This window comes from Dermacentor variabilis, chromosome 4 (genome assembly GCF_050947875.1).
Source record: "Dermacentor variabilis isolate Ectoservices chromosome 4, ASM5094787v1, whole genome shotgun sequence".
NCBI classification, from domain to species: Eukaryota; Metazoa; Arthropoda; class Arachnida; order Ixodida; family Ixodidae; genus Dermacentor; species Dermacentor variabilis.
In genome coordinates, this window is record NC_134571.1 from 143,843,918 (window position 1) to 143,861,633 (window position 17,716).

Consider the following 17,716-nt stretch of genomic DNA (forward strand, 5'->3'; position numbering starts at 1 on the left):
GGCACGTAGTCAGCTGAAAGGAGCCAGAGCAATTAGTGTTCGCTGGTGTGGCCTTTGTCCTATAAAGGGGACATAAAACACAGTGACGACGATCTTTTGAAGGTACTCGTGAATATTTTCAAAACTAAACATCTGTCGTGAGAAATGTGTATATCACAACCGGCACAATCACAACTTATGACTCGACGAATACCGCGTGTGTAGCGAGATATAAACTTAAACCCAATACTAAGTCCTCCTTTCGGTGATGCGTCAAGTTTGGCCTGCCTGTTTTAATGTAACGAGAACGACTTTACGCACTGGGAAATGGAGAAGCGAAAGGAGGCACATCAGCCGTTACGTTTGAAATTCCTTCAGCGAAGCCTGCCGTTTGGTTTTTCGCAGTCTTCGTCCTCACTGCGACGCAGCGCACGGCGTCGCCCGCTGGCGCCACTGTCACCAGTCCAGAATGGCCAGGCCAGAAGCAGCCTCAGTGCATCGAGTTTTGGTATTTGCCCGCTGGAAAGAGCGCCGCTCTCTTACAGGTGATGTAGTAGATGCCAAGAATCTAGGGCTAAATTTATTCTTAGCGCGAGCGGGTCAGGATCTTTACGAAAAAGAAGTAAAAGAAATTGCACGCTAATGGCAACGCTGGTGTTTTCGGAGTTCTTGAAAGCGGGGCTGAAGATTAACCAGAAATATTACCGAAAAGAGGCATGAAAAAGTACTTGAGCAAGAGAAATTTTTTTATATATAGGTGATATGCAATATTGCAGGTCTGTTTGCATGAAGGAAAGTATAGAACGAAGACAGAGTAGTGTTCCGTCCTCTCGACCTCTTCTTATTGCGATAGCAATTATATGGACACTCCAGGCGAATTTCCACCGTCGGCATCGTCGTGATGTTCTGTATAAAGTAAAAGTGCGACAACATCGAGGAGATGGTGAGTGCCCTCTTTCCACGCGCGCAAGCAACGGAATGGTGAGATGTGTGCTTGGTAGGAGGGGGGGGGCAGGTTAGTGTGCTTCTCCTCTTTTACTCCGGCTGCGGCGGCTGGGCGAAGCAGGCCGCGTCCTGCGATAGCTGATGGCTTCCTGTGTTTTCCTCACATTTCTCTGTAGTTTCCATCATGTAAGGTGTTATCCGCACAAACACTTTTGCACTACCGACCGCTACGACAATTTTTCAGTTCGGGAAGGACATTGACGAAGATTGCCTTTTTTATATAAAACGCACACAAACCACACGTGGTGCAAGAAGCCAGAACGTGGCAAGCAAAGTGTTGACAGCCGATCAACAGAAACGTTTTCGCAATGCACGCGACAACATCGAAAGAACTTGGCATGACTGGGCCACCTCGGCGTTGTGCACATAACATGCAGAAATGGGCGCATTAGTTGCGAACAACAGTCGATATATGCGTTGCACAAGTGGAGACAGCTGGGCTACCTTGGCAATATTTATGTTATTGAAGCACGAATAAAGAAAGACACGGAGGCAGAAATTACCAAAGCTTTTTTATTGGAAGCATAGAATACAAATGTACGTAGTACAATAGAGGAAAGGAGAATCAGTCAGAAAGAAGGCAAGAAATTAAACAATAAACAACAATAACAGGGCACTTAACTAATTTTTCGTCAAGATACGAAATGTGCAGATCATAAATACTTTTACGGACAGCTAAAGCAAATGATCAGGTCGTTTCAATAAAGAAGCCTAGCGATTTCCCTGGTTTACTCTGCGAAGCTCACCGAGCCCGCTCTGCATGCGGTCCAAATGTTTTAGGGCACGTGATGTGATCCACTTCCGACGGAAATCATGTGAGGATGAGAGCAAGGCCGACCACTTTAAGCGGGAGCACTGCTGCAGTGATAAACGTTGTCTTCCCGCTCACCCGGTATTGGATGTCTCGTGTTTTGTTCACTTTCGGAAATGTTAAATGGTGAAGGGAATGAAACGGAGTGAAGTGGTGAACGGAAGCTTCGCTCCGGGAAAAGCATGCGCGCTCCTTGCTGTCGGCGCTCCTGATCAAGCCAAAAAAAGATAACGTACTTCAGGTTTATGCGCCAACACTACGATATGATCATGAGTTGCGCCGTAGTGGGAAACTCCATTTTTTTTTATCACTTCAGGTTGCTTAACGTGTACCTAAATATAAGCACACAAACAATGACATATTAGTTGAAATCAAGATAAAGAAATGGGCATGGCCAGGGAATGTGATGAGGAGGGAAGACAACCGATGGTCAATAAGGGTTGCGGACTGGATTCCAAGAGAAGGGTATCGTAGCTGGGGGTGGCAGAAAGTTAGGTGGACGGATGAGATTAAGAAGTTTGCAGGGACAACATGGCCACAATTATCACATGACCAAGGTAGTTGGAGAATTCTAAGACAGGCTTTCGCCCTGCAGTGGGCGTAGCCAGGCAGATGATGATGATGATGATGATGATGATATTTTTTGCGCTTCGATGCTATTGAAAAGTAGCCACCGTGTGCGATGTCGAATCCGCATCCTCGTGCTAAGCAACCTAATGCCATATCCACGTTACCTACCATGGCTGGTTCTCATCAAACCACCGTTGTGCACTGGCCCAAAGCACCAAGCGTGTTTACTAAGTAAGCATCGGCATTTTATACGAGCCATAATACTACAAGCCGTACTTAGTTTATCACGATTCTATTATCTTTGCGTGACTATGAATTATTCGCCATTCCGGTAAACTGCAGCGCTTTGTTCAGCCGTCTCACGGACTCTTACAAAACGAGAAGAAAGGTGGTTAACAGACGAGCCCGATTGTTATTAGTTATACCATGAGAAGCCAACGGACAATTGCACCAAGGACAACGTAGGGGAAATTACTTGGGCTTAATAAATGAAATAAAGAAGTGATAAATTAAGGGCAATGAAAGTGGATGAAAAAACAACTTGCCGCAGGTGGGGAACGATCCCACAACTTCGCATTACGCGTGCGATGCTCGCACGCACGCGTAATGCATCGACGCGTAATTCGAAGGTTGTGGGATTGCTCCCCACCTGCGGCAAGTTGTTTTTCCGTCGACTTTCATTGCCCTTAATTTATCGCTTCTTTATTTCATTTATTAGGCACAAGTATTCTCCCCTATGTTGTCCTTGGTGTCATTGTTTGTTGGTTTCTCATGATACTCTCACAAAATCTATTTATGACTCAAGTGCTAAAGTATGTATGAAATATTTTCATTTTTTTGGCTCACTTCTTTATTGCATACAGGTCGAAGTCGTGGTCAACGGAAAGAGTGAAGTTGTTTGGCAGCAGCCCCCCTACACGAGAAACGAGTGGATGCTAGCGCGGTCACAAATCCTACAGGAAAAGAAATTCAAGGTGAGCATTATTATCTAACAAATACTCTTCTTCGGCGATCGATAACATTTCTTTTTTATTTATTCGGCCTACCAGCCTTACACGAACCAGACCTGTTATGAGCAGCTGGATTTACACTACTCGACGAATCGCTGAATTAATATGCGCGACAACCATGTCGTGGCTCAGTACCCGCGAATCATATACACAGAAAGAAGCCGCAGACAATATTCTGGAGGCATATCGCCTCTAGCATCTTGTCAGCCAAGCGCTGGTCTGCGGACTGAATAAGCGATCGTTTCTATCGTGTGAGCCCATCTTTAGGCTCGGTTCAGAAGGCAGACTGCATAAGGGATTTGAAATGCGCAAGCATTTCTATGGTTACCCAACCACAAAACTATCCGCCCGTCCCTTCTTCCCATTAGACGACCGCTTTCAATATAGAGCCAGCAAGCTGTGGAAGAAGACGACGATGAACGTGCCAGCAGTGGCACGAAAATTTGGACGTGGGCCAACTCGAAATATACGGGAAGGCAAAATTAAACTTTGGGGTAGGCTGACTAGAAGTTTGGGGGCGGGCCAATTTAAATTTAGCGGTGGCGAACTTGAAATTTGGGGGCGGGCCAAGGAGAAATTTCGGTCTGGCCCTGCTTGAGATTTTGGGGTGGCCCAATGTATAATGAAACGCTGCTTAGCATCCTTCGAGTTAGGAAAATCTCGCGGCAAAGCGGGCGTGTTCAGATGCTTGGCTCGTTTTTATTGGGCCTTACCGAGGCACACTCAGAACGCAGGCGAGGGCGTGTGTGGAGGGTGTGATCGTGAAGAGGAAGAGGCGCTATTTTCTGCAGACCTTTAGAGAGCAAGTAACGCGCGCATAACACAAGCTTGCGGGAGCGACAACGAGGGTGACATGGCATGGCGGCGATGTACTCTCCCCTCAAGCAACGCCTCATGCACTACTGCGGAAGCTAGTGATCGCTTTCGACCACTCTGCTCCGTCGAGGCGCACTCGCGCCCGGCGCTCCGGCTCAATTGGTACAATTGCAATGAAGCGGTCGGATGCGGCGAGAAAATTTGACAACTGTCCACTAAAGCCTAAGCATACCTTGCCATCGCAAGCGCCAAGGGTAGGCGCGCATAAGCTAGGAATAGCGAGTAAGCAATAGTAAGCAAAAGCGAAGCCACAGCCGAGCCAAACAATGCTTAGGCTTTAGTAGATAATTCTCAAAATTTCTGTAGCTTTTTTTGTTACTTGATGAATCACGATGCGCTTAACAGCGACTGGGACTAGCGGCTTCTCGTGCGATTTGGTGGAGCCGAGCGACAATGCGCTCCTCGGTGGACTGAAACAGCGAGAGTACCTACTATGTGAACATAGTCTAGTGGCACTAAAGCTCCGTGTCAGTTGCTCGTGAAAGGTAGGGAGCTTAACCAGGCTGAGCCATTTAGGCTACCCTGCACTGGGGAACGGGTAAAGGGGACTGAAAGAGGAGAAAGAAGGAAGTTCACGCTTTGCCCAGTTACACTGACAACCGTTCATCGCTGAGTTAGTCACAGGCAGTCACACAGGCTGGTGCATTTCAAAAGACGCAGCAGTGCCTTTGTAGCGTTGCACCTATAGCAGACACACGAGGCAACGGGCCCAATATGTTCTCCTCTGTAAAGGGTCTGTCATCTAAGCGCTCCAAAGCTGTCCGAAGGGCACTCCTCTCTTCTTGTGTGGGGCAGTCACATGAGGTATGTTTGGTGGTTTCCTCAACAACGCATGTGCTGCAATTGGCACTGTGCGTCTTTCCAATGAGAAATAAATATGCGTTTGTAAAAGAAACTCCTATTCGCAGGCGGTACAGTAATGTTCCTTCCCGTCGTTTGAAACACGGTAAAAGCTGTAATTACATATGTGGGTCCATGGCATATAGGCGTTGGTTGGTAGACTCTGGGGTATGCCATTTGCATAGAGTTAGAACGTGGGCAAGACCGCTGAGGTGCCGCGCTTCATTCATTCTCGACAATGGTATCGAGGTTCTTTCACATTATCTATGTGCCTCACGGGCAGCTTTGTCGGCGCATTCATTGCCAGTCATGTTGCAGTGTCCAGGTAGCCACTGAAATACAATATCGTAGCCTCTGTCCACCGCTTAATGGTAGCGTAATCGTACCTCTGCACCCAGTTGCTTGAGTGGCGACGTAGAGCTAATAAGAGCGATAAGAGTGATTTCACCAATCACCCGTGATTGAAGCGCAGAGAGAGAGAGAGAGAGAGAGAGCAGCGAAACTCATTCTACGGAACGCAACATTCTATTCCTCTCAGTGTAACAAGCTATGGCAAACAGTGAAACACCTACGTACGACAGTCATCGTATTAGGCGTGAAGTAAGGAATACAGCAGAAAGTCACTCATTCACGCAAGCGGATTCGGGCTCAGCGGGCCCATCACCTCTGCCACTGTTCTTCTGAAATAGATTAGATCACCCCACGGCATTTCTGCTCTTGGAGGCTCTCGTGTGCGTGTCCTTTTTAATGAGTTAGTATTCTCGGGTACTTCACGCACTCTGTATCTATCTGCACCTCTAACCATGTTTCCGTCTACCTTGATCATTGGGTAGTCATTTACGAATGGGTAGCGCATTGGGCTGCCGTGCTGACGGAGCAGGGCTTAGAACAAGCCGTCACACCGACATAGATCGCTGAGTGTGTGACAATGTGTATATATGTGCCGCCCTTCAACGTACCTCCTTCACGCTGATGTGTGTCACTGTACACGTGACGTGAGGCTGGGTATGTGCCGCTCTTTTCAGTGGGTATATTTCGTAACGGTTTAGCTAGCTCCACCATCAATGCACTGTTTATGTGCCGTTCATCAGTGATCCTCTCGCCAACTCCGGTCACTGTCAGTGTGCCATTAGGAGTGCGACGAGTCAGCCAACAATCCACAGCGTTCGCACGCGCCGTCGCGCACCCTCCTGCTCTCGAAGGCCACTCGCGGATTTTTCGGCAGTGTACCTAGATGGCGCAGCGTGTCCTGGAAAAAAAAAGAGCGAAAGTGGAGCCCGACTGCCGCATGACGCGTTTCTCAGCGTTCGCATGCATCGGCGCACCATACATCTCGGAGGTCCCGCGCAGGCTTCGTTGTGGCGGCGCTAGATGCCGCCGAGTGTTCTTAGGGAAGCGCGAAAGAGTAGTCCCGCTGCAGTACACGCCTCATGCGTAACTCTGGTTTCGGCGGTGCTAATGCGCAGTGGCGCTATATTGATTTCAAACTAGACGCATTACCGTCGGCAGTGATCGTGAAATGCGTTCTGCTGAATTTTTTCTCCTTTATTCTCTCTCTCTCTCTGGCTCTCTGTGTTCTTGTTTTTATCGTTCTCTTGTTTCTCTAAGGTTTCTCCAAGTTACGGTAAATTAAGGTAAGGTTTAAGGTAAGTTAAGGTAAATTAAGGTAAAATTAAGGTAAGTTTGCTACTAACTGCATGGTAGCAAACTGAATATAATGTTTCCGGCTAACTTCCCCGCCTTTTGCATCTCATCTATCTCTCTCTCTCTCTTTCTCAGCCCCTCGTTTAATGAGGAAGCGCGATACACAGAGTTTGTAAAACAAAAAAAAAGAAGTTTGCTAAAGATATATGTTGCGAGAGTCTGTTTGTGCGTTTTAAATAGTACCTTCTGACTAGGGCAACGATAATAGTAAGCGTTAGAACCAGTTTAAGGGAAGTGATGGCGTATTGCAGAAGGCTAACAGCTTCTTTGCCCTCACCGCCCTAGCTCATTGCAAAAAACATCGAAAACATACTTAGTGTGGCCTATTAGGCACGCCATAAATATATTGCGCAAGCTTTAAAACACAGCAAATTTTGCTGCTGTGAGCCCGCATATAAGGTATTTCCAGTGTACTAGTATTGAATTATTGCGTGAAAAAGTATATAGAACCACAATTTATGCAAACATTTGTGACATAGCTTATGTCAATAGTCCTGAAATATGAAGGCATGGAATTGGAACGCAACTAATCAGATGGAATATCGAACAACTCAAAAATGCGCTACCTATTGTTGAACAGTTCGCAAACTTACGCGACCCAATGGTTTCCTGGCGTGTGCATATGGTACTAATTTTCCACTTCTCTGGATGATCAACGTTCTCTAAGTAATAAGAACTGTAGGAAGATACGCAATCTTTAAGTAGATGACTGCACAAGGCGCCTTAGAATGTGGACATGAAAAGTAGAAAATAAGTGCCAACGTAGAGAGGAGAAAGAGAAAAGGATTGTATAGAAAGGCAGCGAGGTAACTAAAGGTAGTTTTGGTTGGCTGCCCTGCACGGGAGGAAGGAGTAAGGAGATAAACAGAGAAAGAGAAAGGAAGAAGGAGAAAGAGAGAAAGATGGGCGAGCACAAACAGAGTACACTATGGAGCGTTAGGGGGCGGTGTTCGTAAGGTATATGGGGAAGGCTCCTAGACATCACAAGTATCAGTAACGCTAAGAATGTCTTCTGCGGGGATGTTCTTTGGTAGCACTGACCTAGAACCCTTAGTTCTGAGAGTGGACGATTGTCCAATTGATCCATCACTCTGCCCATCACTTACCTCTCGGCCCTATAGCGCGGGCAGACGCAGATAATGTGTGGGAGCGTCTCTTTATAGCTGAATGTGTTGCAGACTGGACTGTTGGCCATTTCAATGAGGAAGACATAAGAGTTGGTAAATACAACGCCTAGCCACAAACCGTACAGCATGGTCTGTTCATGTCGGGGCAACGCAGGCGGTGTATGCATCTATATGTCCGAAGAAAACGAACACAAAAGGACACATGGCGAAAACGTTCGAGTGCCGCAGGGGGAAAGTGCACTCACGGGACATAAATCGCGGCCCAGCTGCAGCGTCTGTTCGCGAAAGCGGAACAAAGACACATTTGAGCACTTGCGTGTGCAGATCCGGTGACTTCGCCGGCATTTTCATTCCCGCTGATGTTGGAATGACCTGTTAGCCATTGAAATATTATGTTGTGTCCCTTGTCATGTCCGCAATGATATATTTGTCCAATTTCTCAGGCCAGTTGTTCATTCTGTCTGTGGCGCATTGTGCTTTGTATGCACATGATTTTATCATTAATTGGATCATACTATTATTTTCAAATTTTGTACTATTTATAGGTTTTCGGATAGCACGTTATATTAACACTATACACGTTGCAAATCAATTGCCATTGACGTTAGCTTGATAGTACGGAGCTTTAACGCAAGAAGCGAATTTTTGCTGTCCGCTTTTTAGGCCCGCATTCACTCTCTGTGGCTTCTTCGTTCTCGTTCAGGTGGCATTCCGCGCAAAATTCTCGGAAAACCTAACAGAACCAATCAGCCTGGACGACATCATTCTGCGGCCAGAGCCATGCGTCCATCCTGTCCAGTGCGACTTCTTCGATGGCCTCTGCGGTTACATCAACAAGTTCCAAGGGGACTTTCGCTGGCTTGTAGGAACGGGTCGGTATGAGGCTCCTCGCATGCAGCCAGCAGTGCCACGAGAAACAGGTATGTTGTGCATCGACGAAGTAACCTGAACGACTTGCCGCGACTCCCGTGCCAACGTTTACTGCTTCGTACAGCCACGGGAAATTACGCAGTTTTTTTTCTTCTAGTTGCCTCCACCTCGTTCATTGTTAAAGCGGTGTTTTGTGTCGCAAAACGTCCCTCGAACCACTACGGTTGTTCAAACCATGAAGAAAGCAACTGCTCGAGTATTAAGTCCCAGTTTAAGCATTAGCTTTTCTCAGATCGTTACTGAGTTTCGCGCCTTTGACGCCATCCGCAGGGGCGGGCCGATACCAGAGATAGTGCAGTCTACAGCTTTCATACATATGTGCCGCTGGGTATGTTCCACTAGATATGTTGCCAGTCACTGGGTACATGCAATAATCGTCACGCCAACCTATTCATACAGTCATCGTCGAGCCATTTCATTTCATCGCCGTCATACCCTCATCGTCGTAGAGTGATCATCATGCCGTCGTCGTCCTACACTCGTCCCCATTGCATCCTCGTCATGCCATCATCGTCATAGCACCTCCGTCGTTCCATTTACGTCCTTCCATCTGAATGATGTTATTCAATCACGAACATACCAGTGTTTTCATGTAATTGTCGTCATTCTAACTTGGTCATCTGATTCTCGTTTTGCCGTCGTCGTCACGTCCTCTTCCTCTTAATGTCGTCATCACTATGTCATAATTTTATTATATTTATCATGTTCAAATCGCCATCCTATAGCGATGCTGTCTGGATGATAGCACCTGCATGGAGCTGCGTCAGTGTATGTTCAGAAAGCAGGGTTAGAAAGTCCAGTTGCCGAGTAGCAGGCCAGATACAAGCGTCTCAGACCAACCTCTCCAACTTTCTTATCACTGAACTTCTCTTTCCCTCTTTAGAAAGTAGGCGAACTTTCGAGGATAGAAGAGGAGGGTACTCGTTTAAACGAGAATGCTAAAAACATGCGCTACACTGAAATATACCATAAAATAAGCAGGATCTTAAAACACCCAAGCGACTCGGTGAGCTAGATGTCGGGAGTGACAACGCCTAGCACACACCACAGCTAACGCGTGGATGTTCGCGCTATGTATACGCATACGTAACTATGCTGTAAGTTATTTTACTAATTAAATACCTCATACATGCCATACGCAAAGCGACGCCCTTCAGTGGTTGTGGGCAAAAAGTGAATGATCCACACGAATCTCGTTTACAATGAATGCTTTATAAATGCGGAAAATTTCATTAGCCAAATTGCACATTTCCGACACGTCAATGCGCAGATTCCCCTTCATTCGCTTACCTGGACCTGACCACGGGCACATCGGACGTTACCGGAGAGGTCGCAGACAGCATCTCAGCGACCGCCAAAGCTGTAGGGCTTCTCAGCCCTCTATTCGACGCCCCTGACGATGGAACTCAGCTGTCCGTCCAGTACTACAGAAATGGGCCGGGTAAGTACCATTGTATTGGCAATTTTTCAGATACCAATAATGTTTCCATATTCGCTGCATTCCCAGGACATTTGGGGAGCGAGATGAATCATGCCGGATGGCTTGTTGCATAAATTAAAGATGTGCACGTTGAACTAAAACTAGCCAGATAAAACCCCGTCAAGCAACTAGCGCTTAGAACTTCTTTCTGGTCGGTGAACGTTGCCGTGACACCAAGTACTTTTGTTGAAACACCACGAAAGAATGAAGAGCAACGCAAGAGAACTTACCTTTACTCATTACATAAACGCTGTATGTGTCGGTAGAAATACATTTAGGCTGACAAAGACAAGGATATTCAGAAGAGTGACGCAAGTTTTTAATCCCTTGTTGTAATTCAAGGGAAGAGATTATCCTTTGTGACATGAACAAGGGGCTAAAACGTACACATAAGTTAAGCAATATAACCATTTTGAGAACAATAAAAACTCGGTACCCTTCCACTCCGTGCACAAGGATCACCAGCGAAGCTGCGTGTTAGGGCTCCTTAATGGCGAACTGCGCCTCCGCTGCGGGTTGGCCCGACATTGCACAATCTTCGGGATTGGCCCACGTGTCGGGAGTGCTTCACGCCTGCTTCACCTCCGCCGCGGGTCGCCGCTCGTCGGCCCGGCATTGCACTTTCTTGGGATCGGGCCACGTATGGGTAATGCTTAATGCCTCCTTCACCTCCGCCGCGGGTCGGCCCGACGTTGCACAATCTTCGGGATTGGCCCACGTATGGGGAGTGCTTAACACTTGCGTCATCTCCGCCGCGGGTCGACCCGGCATTTTACTATCTTCGAGATTTTTTTCCTACACGCAGACACGATAGTAGGGATAGTAGCCTTTCGCAGCTTCGCTGTAATGTGTGTATATATTGTAGCGTTCCTAACTAGAACGGCAGTAAAAAGACATAATTTCAGCGAGACAGGTGTCGTCCGCTATTTTATTCTAACTTCATCCTCCTCTTCTTCCTCTTCCTCGTCTTGTATGACTCTGCTGGAGCAGACCGCCTCACTCCTCCGGACTTCGTTGTTTACACCTCCTGGTGTAAAATTTGAGGACGTTGCTGATGGAGGCGTACTCCGTTTGCCCAGAGTTTCCCAAGTACCAGATGGTCTTCAGGATACTACGCTGCGAGGCATTCTAGATTACTTGAGAGGGTCCCTAAAACTTGTCATTGGAAGTACCACTGCCTTTCCGAACTAGAACGCAGTCACCGGGTTGTATGTCCGGTATGTCGCTGCTGCGTCTTCTGTCAATTTCTCTTCATTCGATGTTTATGTGCCTGTTGTTGTTTCGCAGTTCTCTCGCTCTCAAAAAGCGTTGGGTTATTAAGAAAGCCCAGTTCGCGATCCGCGGAAAAAAATAGGCAGTCCCTGAAGCAGCGAAACGAGGGCTGCATCCAAGACCACTCGTGCAACACCGGTTGTGATGTCTCCCTGCGGCTTCTAGGCAGCACTTCCAACCACCGTCAACGTTCGGGCACATGTTTAGGTACTGTTTTGTGTCTCGTATATCACGTTCGGCGAGGCCATTAGCAGCTGGGTGATATGGTGAACAAAACTTGATTGTCATTCTGTTATCTCCCGCCCATTTTGCAAGCTTCTTGCTCTGAAAGGCAGGTCAATTGGCACACACTAACATCGTTGTGTCTCGAAAACACCCAGCCTTAAGAAGAACAATGATGCTGTTGGCGTCTTCCTTTCCTGCCCTGGCCATAACCATCCTTGTACATTAATAGCCAGCAAGAAAGCTTGTGTTTTTCTGATGCCTTCTCCTTTATTTTCGAGCTCTGCCAAATCAAAATCAACGAATTCAAACGGTATACTTGAGTGCTCTGTGTTTATCATATATCTGTGGGTTGCCTGAAATTGACTTTATTCGTCTGGCACAGATGGCATTTTGGGTTGAAAGTTCTGGTATCATCCTTCATACCTGGCCACGTAAATCTATTCAGCAGTTTATTGTACGTGCGCCAGAAACCATCATGTCCCCTGGACTCTGGGGTGTCATGGTTGAGATGCAGCATTTTGGGAACCATTGTGGCTGGAACTTGATATTTGCCATCAATAAACTTAATTTCTTCGGTGTCCTCCCAAAGCTTCATGTGAATAATTTTTTGAGAGTAATAAAATATGGTCAGTATGAGTAACCTGGACAGTGCATTATGGTCGTTGAGAAGAAGACCAGGGTGATGGGAAATAACGAAATCGAACTGTTTGAGATAATTTACTCATCCAGTGATGAGTCCTCTTGGTTGGGTCATGCTAAGAAGGTGAGGCAGAGCCTGGTAATCCGTTACAATGGGGAATTTTGCGCCTTCAAGGTGAGTTCGAAAATATTGCACGGCTTTCGAGACAGCCAGTGCTTCTTTTTCTGTTGTAGAAGAGTTTATTTCAGCTGGCTTCAGGGTATAGCTGTAGTACCCGAATACATAATACTTTTGGTGGTTAGACTCGGATGAGTTCTGGTAGAGAACCGCGCCGGTCGCATAATATGACGCATCTGTATTCAGTACAAACGGCAAGGAGAAGTCTGGTATCCGCAGGATAGGGTCCGACGATATTATTCTCACAAGCTCACCGTACGCAGTCTCACTTTCGTGATCCCACTGGTAAGGTATAACTTTCTGCGTCAAACGTGTGAGACATCTCGTCTTAATGACATAGTCTTTGATGGAGACCTGAAATATGTCCCGCTAGAACTAGAAAAACACGCAGTGAGCGTATATCATATGGTTTTACTAATTTTGAAACTCTTTCAAGTGATTCCTGCTTTGTACTTTTCGTGGATCCGTCAAAAACTCTTCCATGGAACACCACCCTTTCTTTGAAGAAGGCATTTTTCTTGAAGTTCACTTTGAGATGTGCAAGTCTGAGAACGTTCAAAACTTGTGAAATGTGTTTTTGGTGTTCCTTCTTTGTTTTTGGATAAATAATGAGATCATCAGTGTAAACGTTGTAGAACCTGTCCAGGTATGGCTTCAGGGCAAGCAAGTGGGCACTACGTACACGTCATCATACATTTGAGGCTTTTCATAAACACTGACTTGTTTCTGTGGCAACTATTGACGTGTACTCAGATCCTTCGGTGTGTCATGTTGACTACTCCTCTCGAAACAATGAGTAAGGGGATACGAACTTTCTTTTAGGTTACATGTTGGGCTGGGTGGAGGAACGTTTCGTTGATAGGCTTTGAAGTCATCTTTTACGTTCAGCTCAGTTGAATTAGAAATATCTTTTGTTGGTGCGGGCCTCTAATTCTTGTGTCGATTCCGCTGTTGGTAACAAAAACTGCATGCACTGCAGAAGGTCTTCAAATGTCACTGGTGCCTTTATCTGAACTTCATTTTGTATATCTACAGATAGCCCATGTGTAGTTAAAGCTGTAACGGCTGGCGATGTGAGCTTAGGTTCCGCTTCATACAACAAGTGCGTTTTTCGAGTAAGTATTGCGGTAAAGAACCACATTGGTATGTAAAGCGCAGAGCTCCATCCCAACTTTCAAGAAGGTTTTGATGGAAAGACGCCAAAAATTTCTTTTGCAATTGCTCCAGCAAGCTGGTACCTTATCCAAAAACAGCATGTCATACCCCTTTCTAGCGGTGGCTCTGAGGTAGCGTCGCATATTATGAATGTTCTCATCGTCAGAGAGTCACCCATTTTTCTCAGATGTGTATTTGTAAAACCAACGCCAGTAGTTGGGACTCGCAGAGCTTTTCTCAAATATACCTGGTCCCACAATGTTCCGTTCGAGGTTATGCAACCTGTGTAGAGTTGACATAAGTTCGCTCTGATGCGTCATCTTTTGTTGCTGTTGCTCGATGACATTCAAAATAAGGCTCACCTCTGTCGATGTTTCCTGCTTAAGGGTGCATCTTTGTGAAGGCTCCAGGACCAAATCCGCAAGCTCCTGCAGCTGTAGATCCACTTTAACGGATCCCGTCTGCTGAAGTTCTTCGCGGCTCATAGAACCTCGGTCCAGCACCACCTCTACGAGGTTGGCCGTTGTGACATCCGAGGCGAGGTCTTCGGCTGGCTCACCTAGCACTTGGTAACGGCTAAAGTATACGTCTGGTCGTCACTTTGTGTTAACGAAGAAAGTCATCCACATGTCCACTTCCACGGCTGCGCCAAAATATGGCGTTCCTAACTAGAACGGCAGTATAAAAGACATAACTTCAGTGAGACGGGTGCCGCCCGCCATGTTATTCTAACTTCTTCATCCTCCCCTTCACGTTCCTCGTCTTCTATAACTCTGCTGGAGCAGACCGCTTTATCTGTATATATATATATATATATATATATATATATATATATATATATATATATATATATATATATATATATATATATATATATATATATATATATATATATATATATATATGTACATATATATAACGTCCCAAGGTGTTCGCCTAAAAGCAGCGTATAGAAGACGAGGTAGAACAGGAGCTGATTATACGCGCCACCGCTATATCTGACATATAACTTGGCCTATCGCCCTTAGTGGGTGCGAGCCATGACAGAGGTTCATCATCATCATATGTGATAGACCAGTAAAACTATATTCAGGTTTTCTCATTAGTCTACATGACAGGTTGGTGGAAATACTGGGTACAACGACGTCCTCCATGCACCAGACCCCGTCCAGCAGCCGGAACACGAGCCCTACGGTCGTGGACACCCCAGTGCATCGAACCAGCCGAAGGCAACGAGGCCTGCAAAAGACATGAAGGTCATGAGCATCATAATAATAATAACAACCATCATCATCATCACTAGATCTCTGAGTCGAGAGAGCGCCTACGATGCCAGCTCAAACCGCCATGGGAAGCCCCACGCCAACCTATCTGTCGTTCAGAACGCGCGGACGCTAAATACCTTTGACAGATAACTGTTTGAAGACACGGAGGACTGGCTGAGCTAGCTTGAACGTATCGCTGACTTCAATGTCTGGGACGACGCCATTAACCTCTGCAAGTCTACTTCAGCTTAGAGGACGGCGCAGGCACCTGGTTCTAAAATATGAAATACATTTAACAACCTATCATTAAGGCCGCCATTGGCTTCTCGATTCTTACACAGGCGCTGATCGCTGACAACAAGTTGAACTTACGCTTCGGTCCTGTATTCAACTGCCTAATGAGATGGTTAGGACGTACGTTGAAGACATGACACGCCTCTTTGAGTGCATGCTGTCATACGAGAGGTGCAAAACATGCGTCACTTTAAGCGTGGTATGAAGGAACATCCCTTTGTTGGTATGGTGCAGAGACCCCCAAAGACAGGGACAGACTTCTTCGCTGAAGCCGTCACGATGCCGAAAGAGCCTCATCAGTGTCCTGCCTCATTTGACCGGCAAGTGAACGCAGCATCAACTCGCGACATGTTCATAGCCTCCAGGAGCAGCAGCACTGTCTGGGTTCACGAAATTACTCACTCTGCCGTTTGCTAAGAAATTCAGAAGATCTACAGAGTGAGCCAGCCTGCAGTCGGTTCCATCACCAGTGCTATCCGCGACGAGGGCCACCAGGATCTCAATACATCTTGGTCCAGCAATGGACACCGGCGTTTATGCCCACAGGCAGTCAGCGTCTGACATATGCGGCAGCCGCCATGTCAGATTGAGTGCCTACATCTCACCCCGACGTCGCGATCTGCAGCGTACCTTCAGTCTCAATCCAATCAGCACACGCTGTTTTAGGTGTCGACGGCAGCCGTGCGTCGCAGCAGAAGTCTGATATCTGGCGCACTTCGGACAGACGACCACTTTGCTACCAGGGCTGCGAGGCCGGACACACCTACTGCGAGTGTGCATGCGGATAACGTGCACTGCGCGGCTTTTACATCAACTCCCCTGGTCGCGAAGTTTGCCAGATGCAAAAGGGAATGAAAGATTATCTCGCTAAGCAGCGCATGCCATTGTCGCGACGTCAGTCGCAATCACCCTCTCCGAGGTGATCCTTACCCATCTGCTCACGTTTTCGAACAATGGCACAGGGGCGCTCGCCAAGTACTAGTCAGAAAAACCGAAGGCAGTGGCTGTCGGGGGCGAGGTCGTTGAAATTCGACTTGCGCAAGACATCCCATTGGCGCCTGTACGACATAATGAACATTCAATGAAGACAGCAGGGTCAACACGTAGCAAAGAATATTCATTTACACTTGTCGAAGAAAAATTTGATTATGGGTTTTTGCGTGCCAAAACCACGATCTGATTATGAGGCACGCCATAGTGGCAGACTCCAGAATAATTTTACCACCTGGGGTCATTCAATATGCACCTAATCTATGTACACGGGTGTTTTAACATTTCGCTCCCATGGAAATGCCGCCGCCGTGGCCGGGGTTCAACCCCGTGACCTCGTACTTAGCAGCCCAACATCATATCCTCTAAGGAACCCCGGCGGATTCATTCCCGCTTGAGTGCAGTTACAAAGTAGTTGGCGACCACAGCTGCACTTGGTGAACAGGTCTCGGTTTACATAGCTGTGCTGATAAATGGTGTTCGGATCAGTGAGTTAGTGGATGTGGTTGCAGATTAGCTTATTATAGGCGACAAACTGGTGACAGTTATTAAAAAGGTTATGACGTGTTTGAAAGGGACGCGCATTCGCACATCTCGTGGTTAGGTCACGTGGTTATCCGTCTAGGTTGCTGTACCACCACAATCAAAATTGGTGCTTCGGCGTTGTTGTTACCTGCCTCAGCCTCCGTGATTGTTTTTGCCAGCTTATTCTCGGCGTGGATTTTCTTCTAGAGTATGACGAAATTATAAATCTCCAGGAGCACATCGTGACCTTCTCAACAGATCCTGCCACAGAGACGTACACCGCAAGCGTAAAGCAGCACTGCGCATTTTAACAATGTCGTGACGTTACCTCCCTGGGCGACAGTGCTGGTTGAGGTCATGTGATAAGGACTTCGAGATGGCGCCGCGGTCGCTATACGCAATCTATCGTTTTTATTGGTACAATGTGTATGCGTTGAACGAAGCCTTATGGCAGTTCGTGACGGGTGGTCGCGGATACTTCTTAGTAATTTGAACTATGAAAATCGGCACCTTTCTTGCTGCACTGCCGTGGCCTACGGAGTACGCATAGCAGACATTAACGATTGCTTCGCATCTTGAGAAATCTTCACTGGTGGCCCTTTTCCCGGATGCATTGACGTGAACTCGAAGCTTTTGGACGAATGGAAGGCGGCGCTTCACGCCCTTCTAATGAAATTTTAGTCGTGCTTCGCTTCTTCCTCTAAAGTCCGCCAGACGCCACTCTCAAAACATGGTATTATTTCAGATGATGAGGCATTGGCCCATTCGACAACAGCCTTACCATGTTTCCGCTAAAGAATGCGAGGCTATTCAGGCACAAGTAAAGGAAATTCTCGACGAT

General features: G+C 46.9%; 1 protein-coding gene across 1 annotated transcript in view; it reads left to right on the plus strand.

Moving 5' to 3' along the window:
- The window catches only part of LOC142579874 (MAM and LDL-receptor class A domain-containing protein 1-like), a 158,256-nt gene that overhangs the window by 72,694 nt on the left and 67,846 nt on the right, over positions 1 to 17,716 (plus strand). The window contains exons 17-20 of the mRNA XM_075690510.1: positions 385 to 524; positions 3,229 to 3,339; positions 8,626 to 8,842; positions 10,123 to 10,293. Of these exons, the coding sequence (XP_075546625.1) occupies positions 385 to 524; positions 3,229 to 3,339; positions 8,626 to 8,842; positions 10,123 to 10,293 (639 nt within the window). The remainder of the gene's footprint in view (positions 1 to 384; positions 525 to 3,228; positions 3,340 to 8,625; positions 8,843 to 10,122; positions 10,294 to 17,716) is intronic.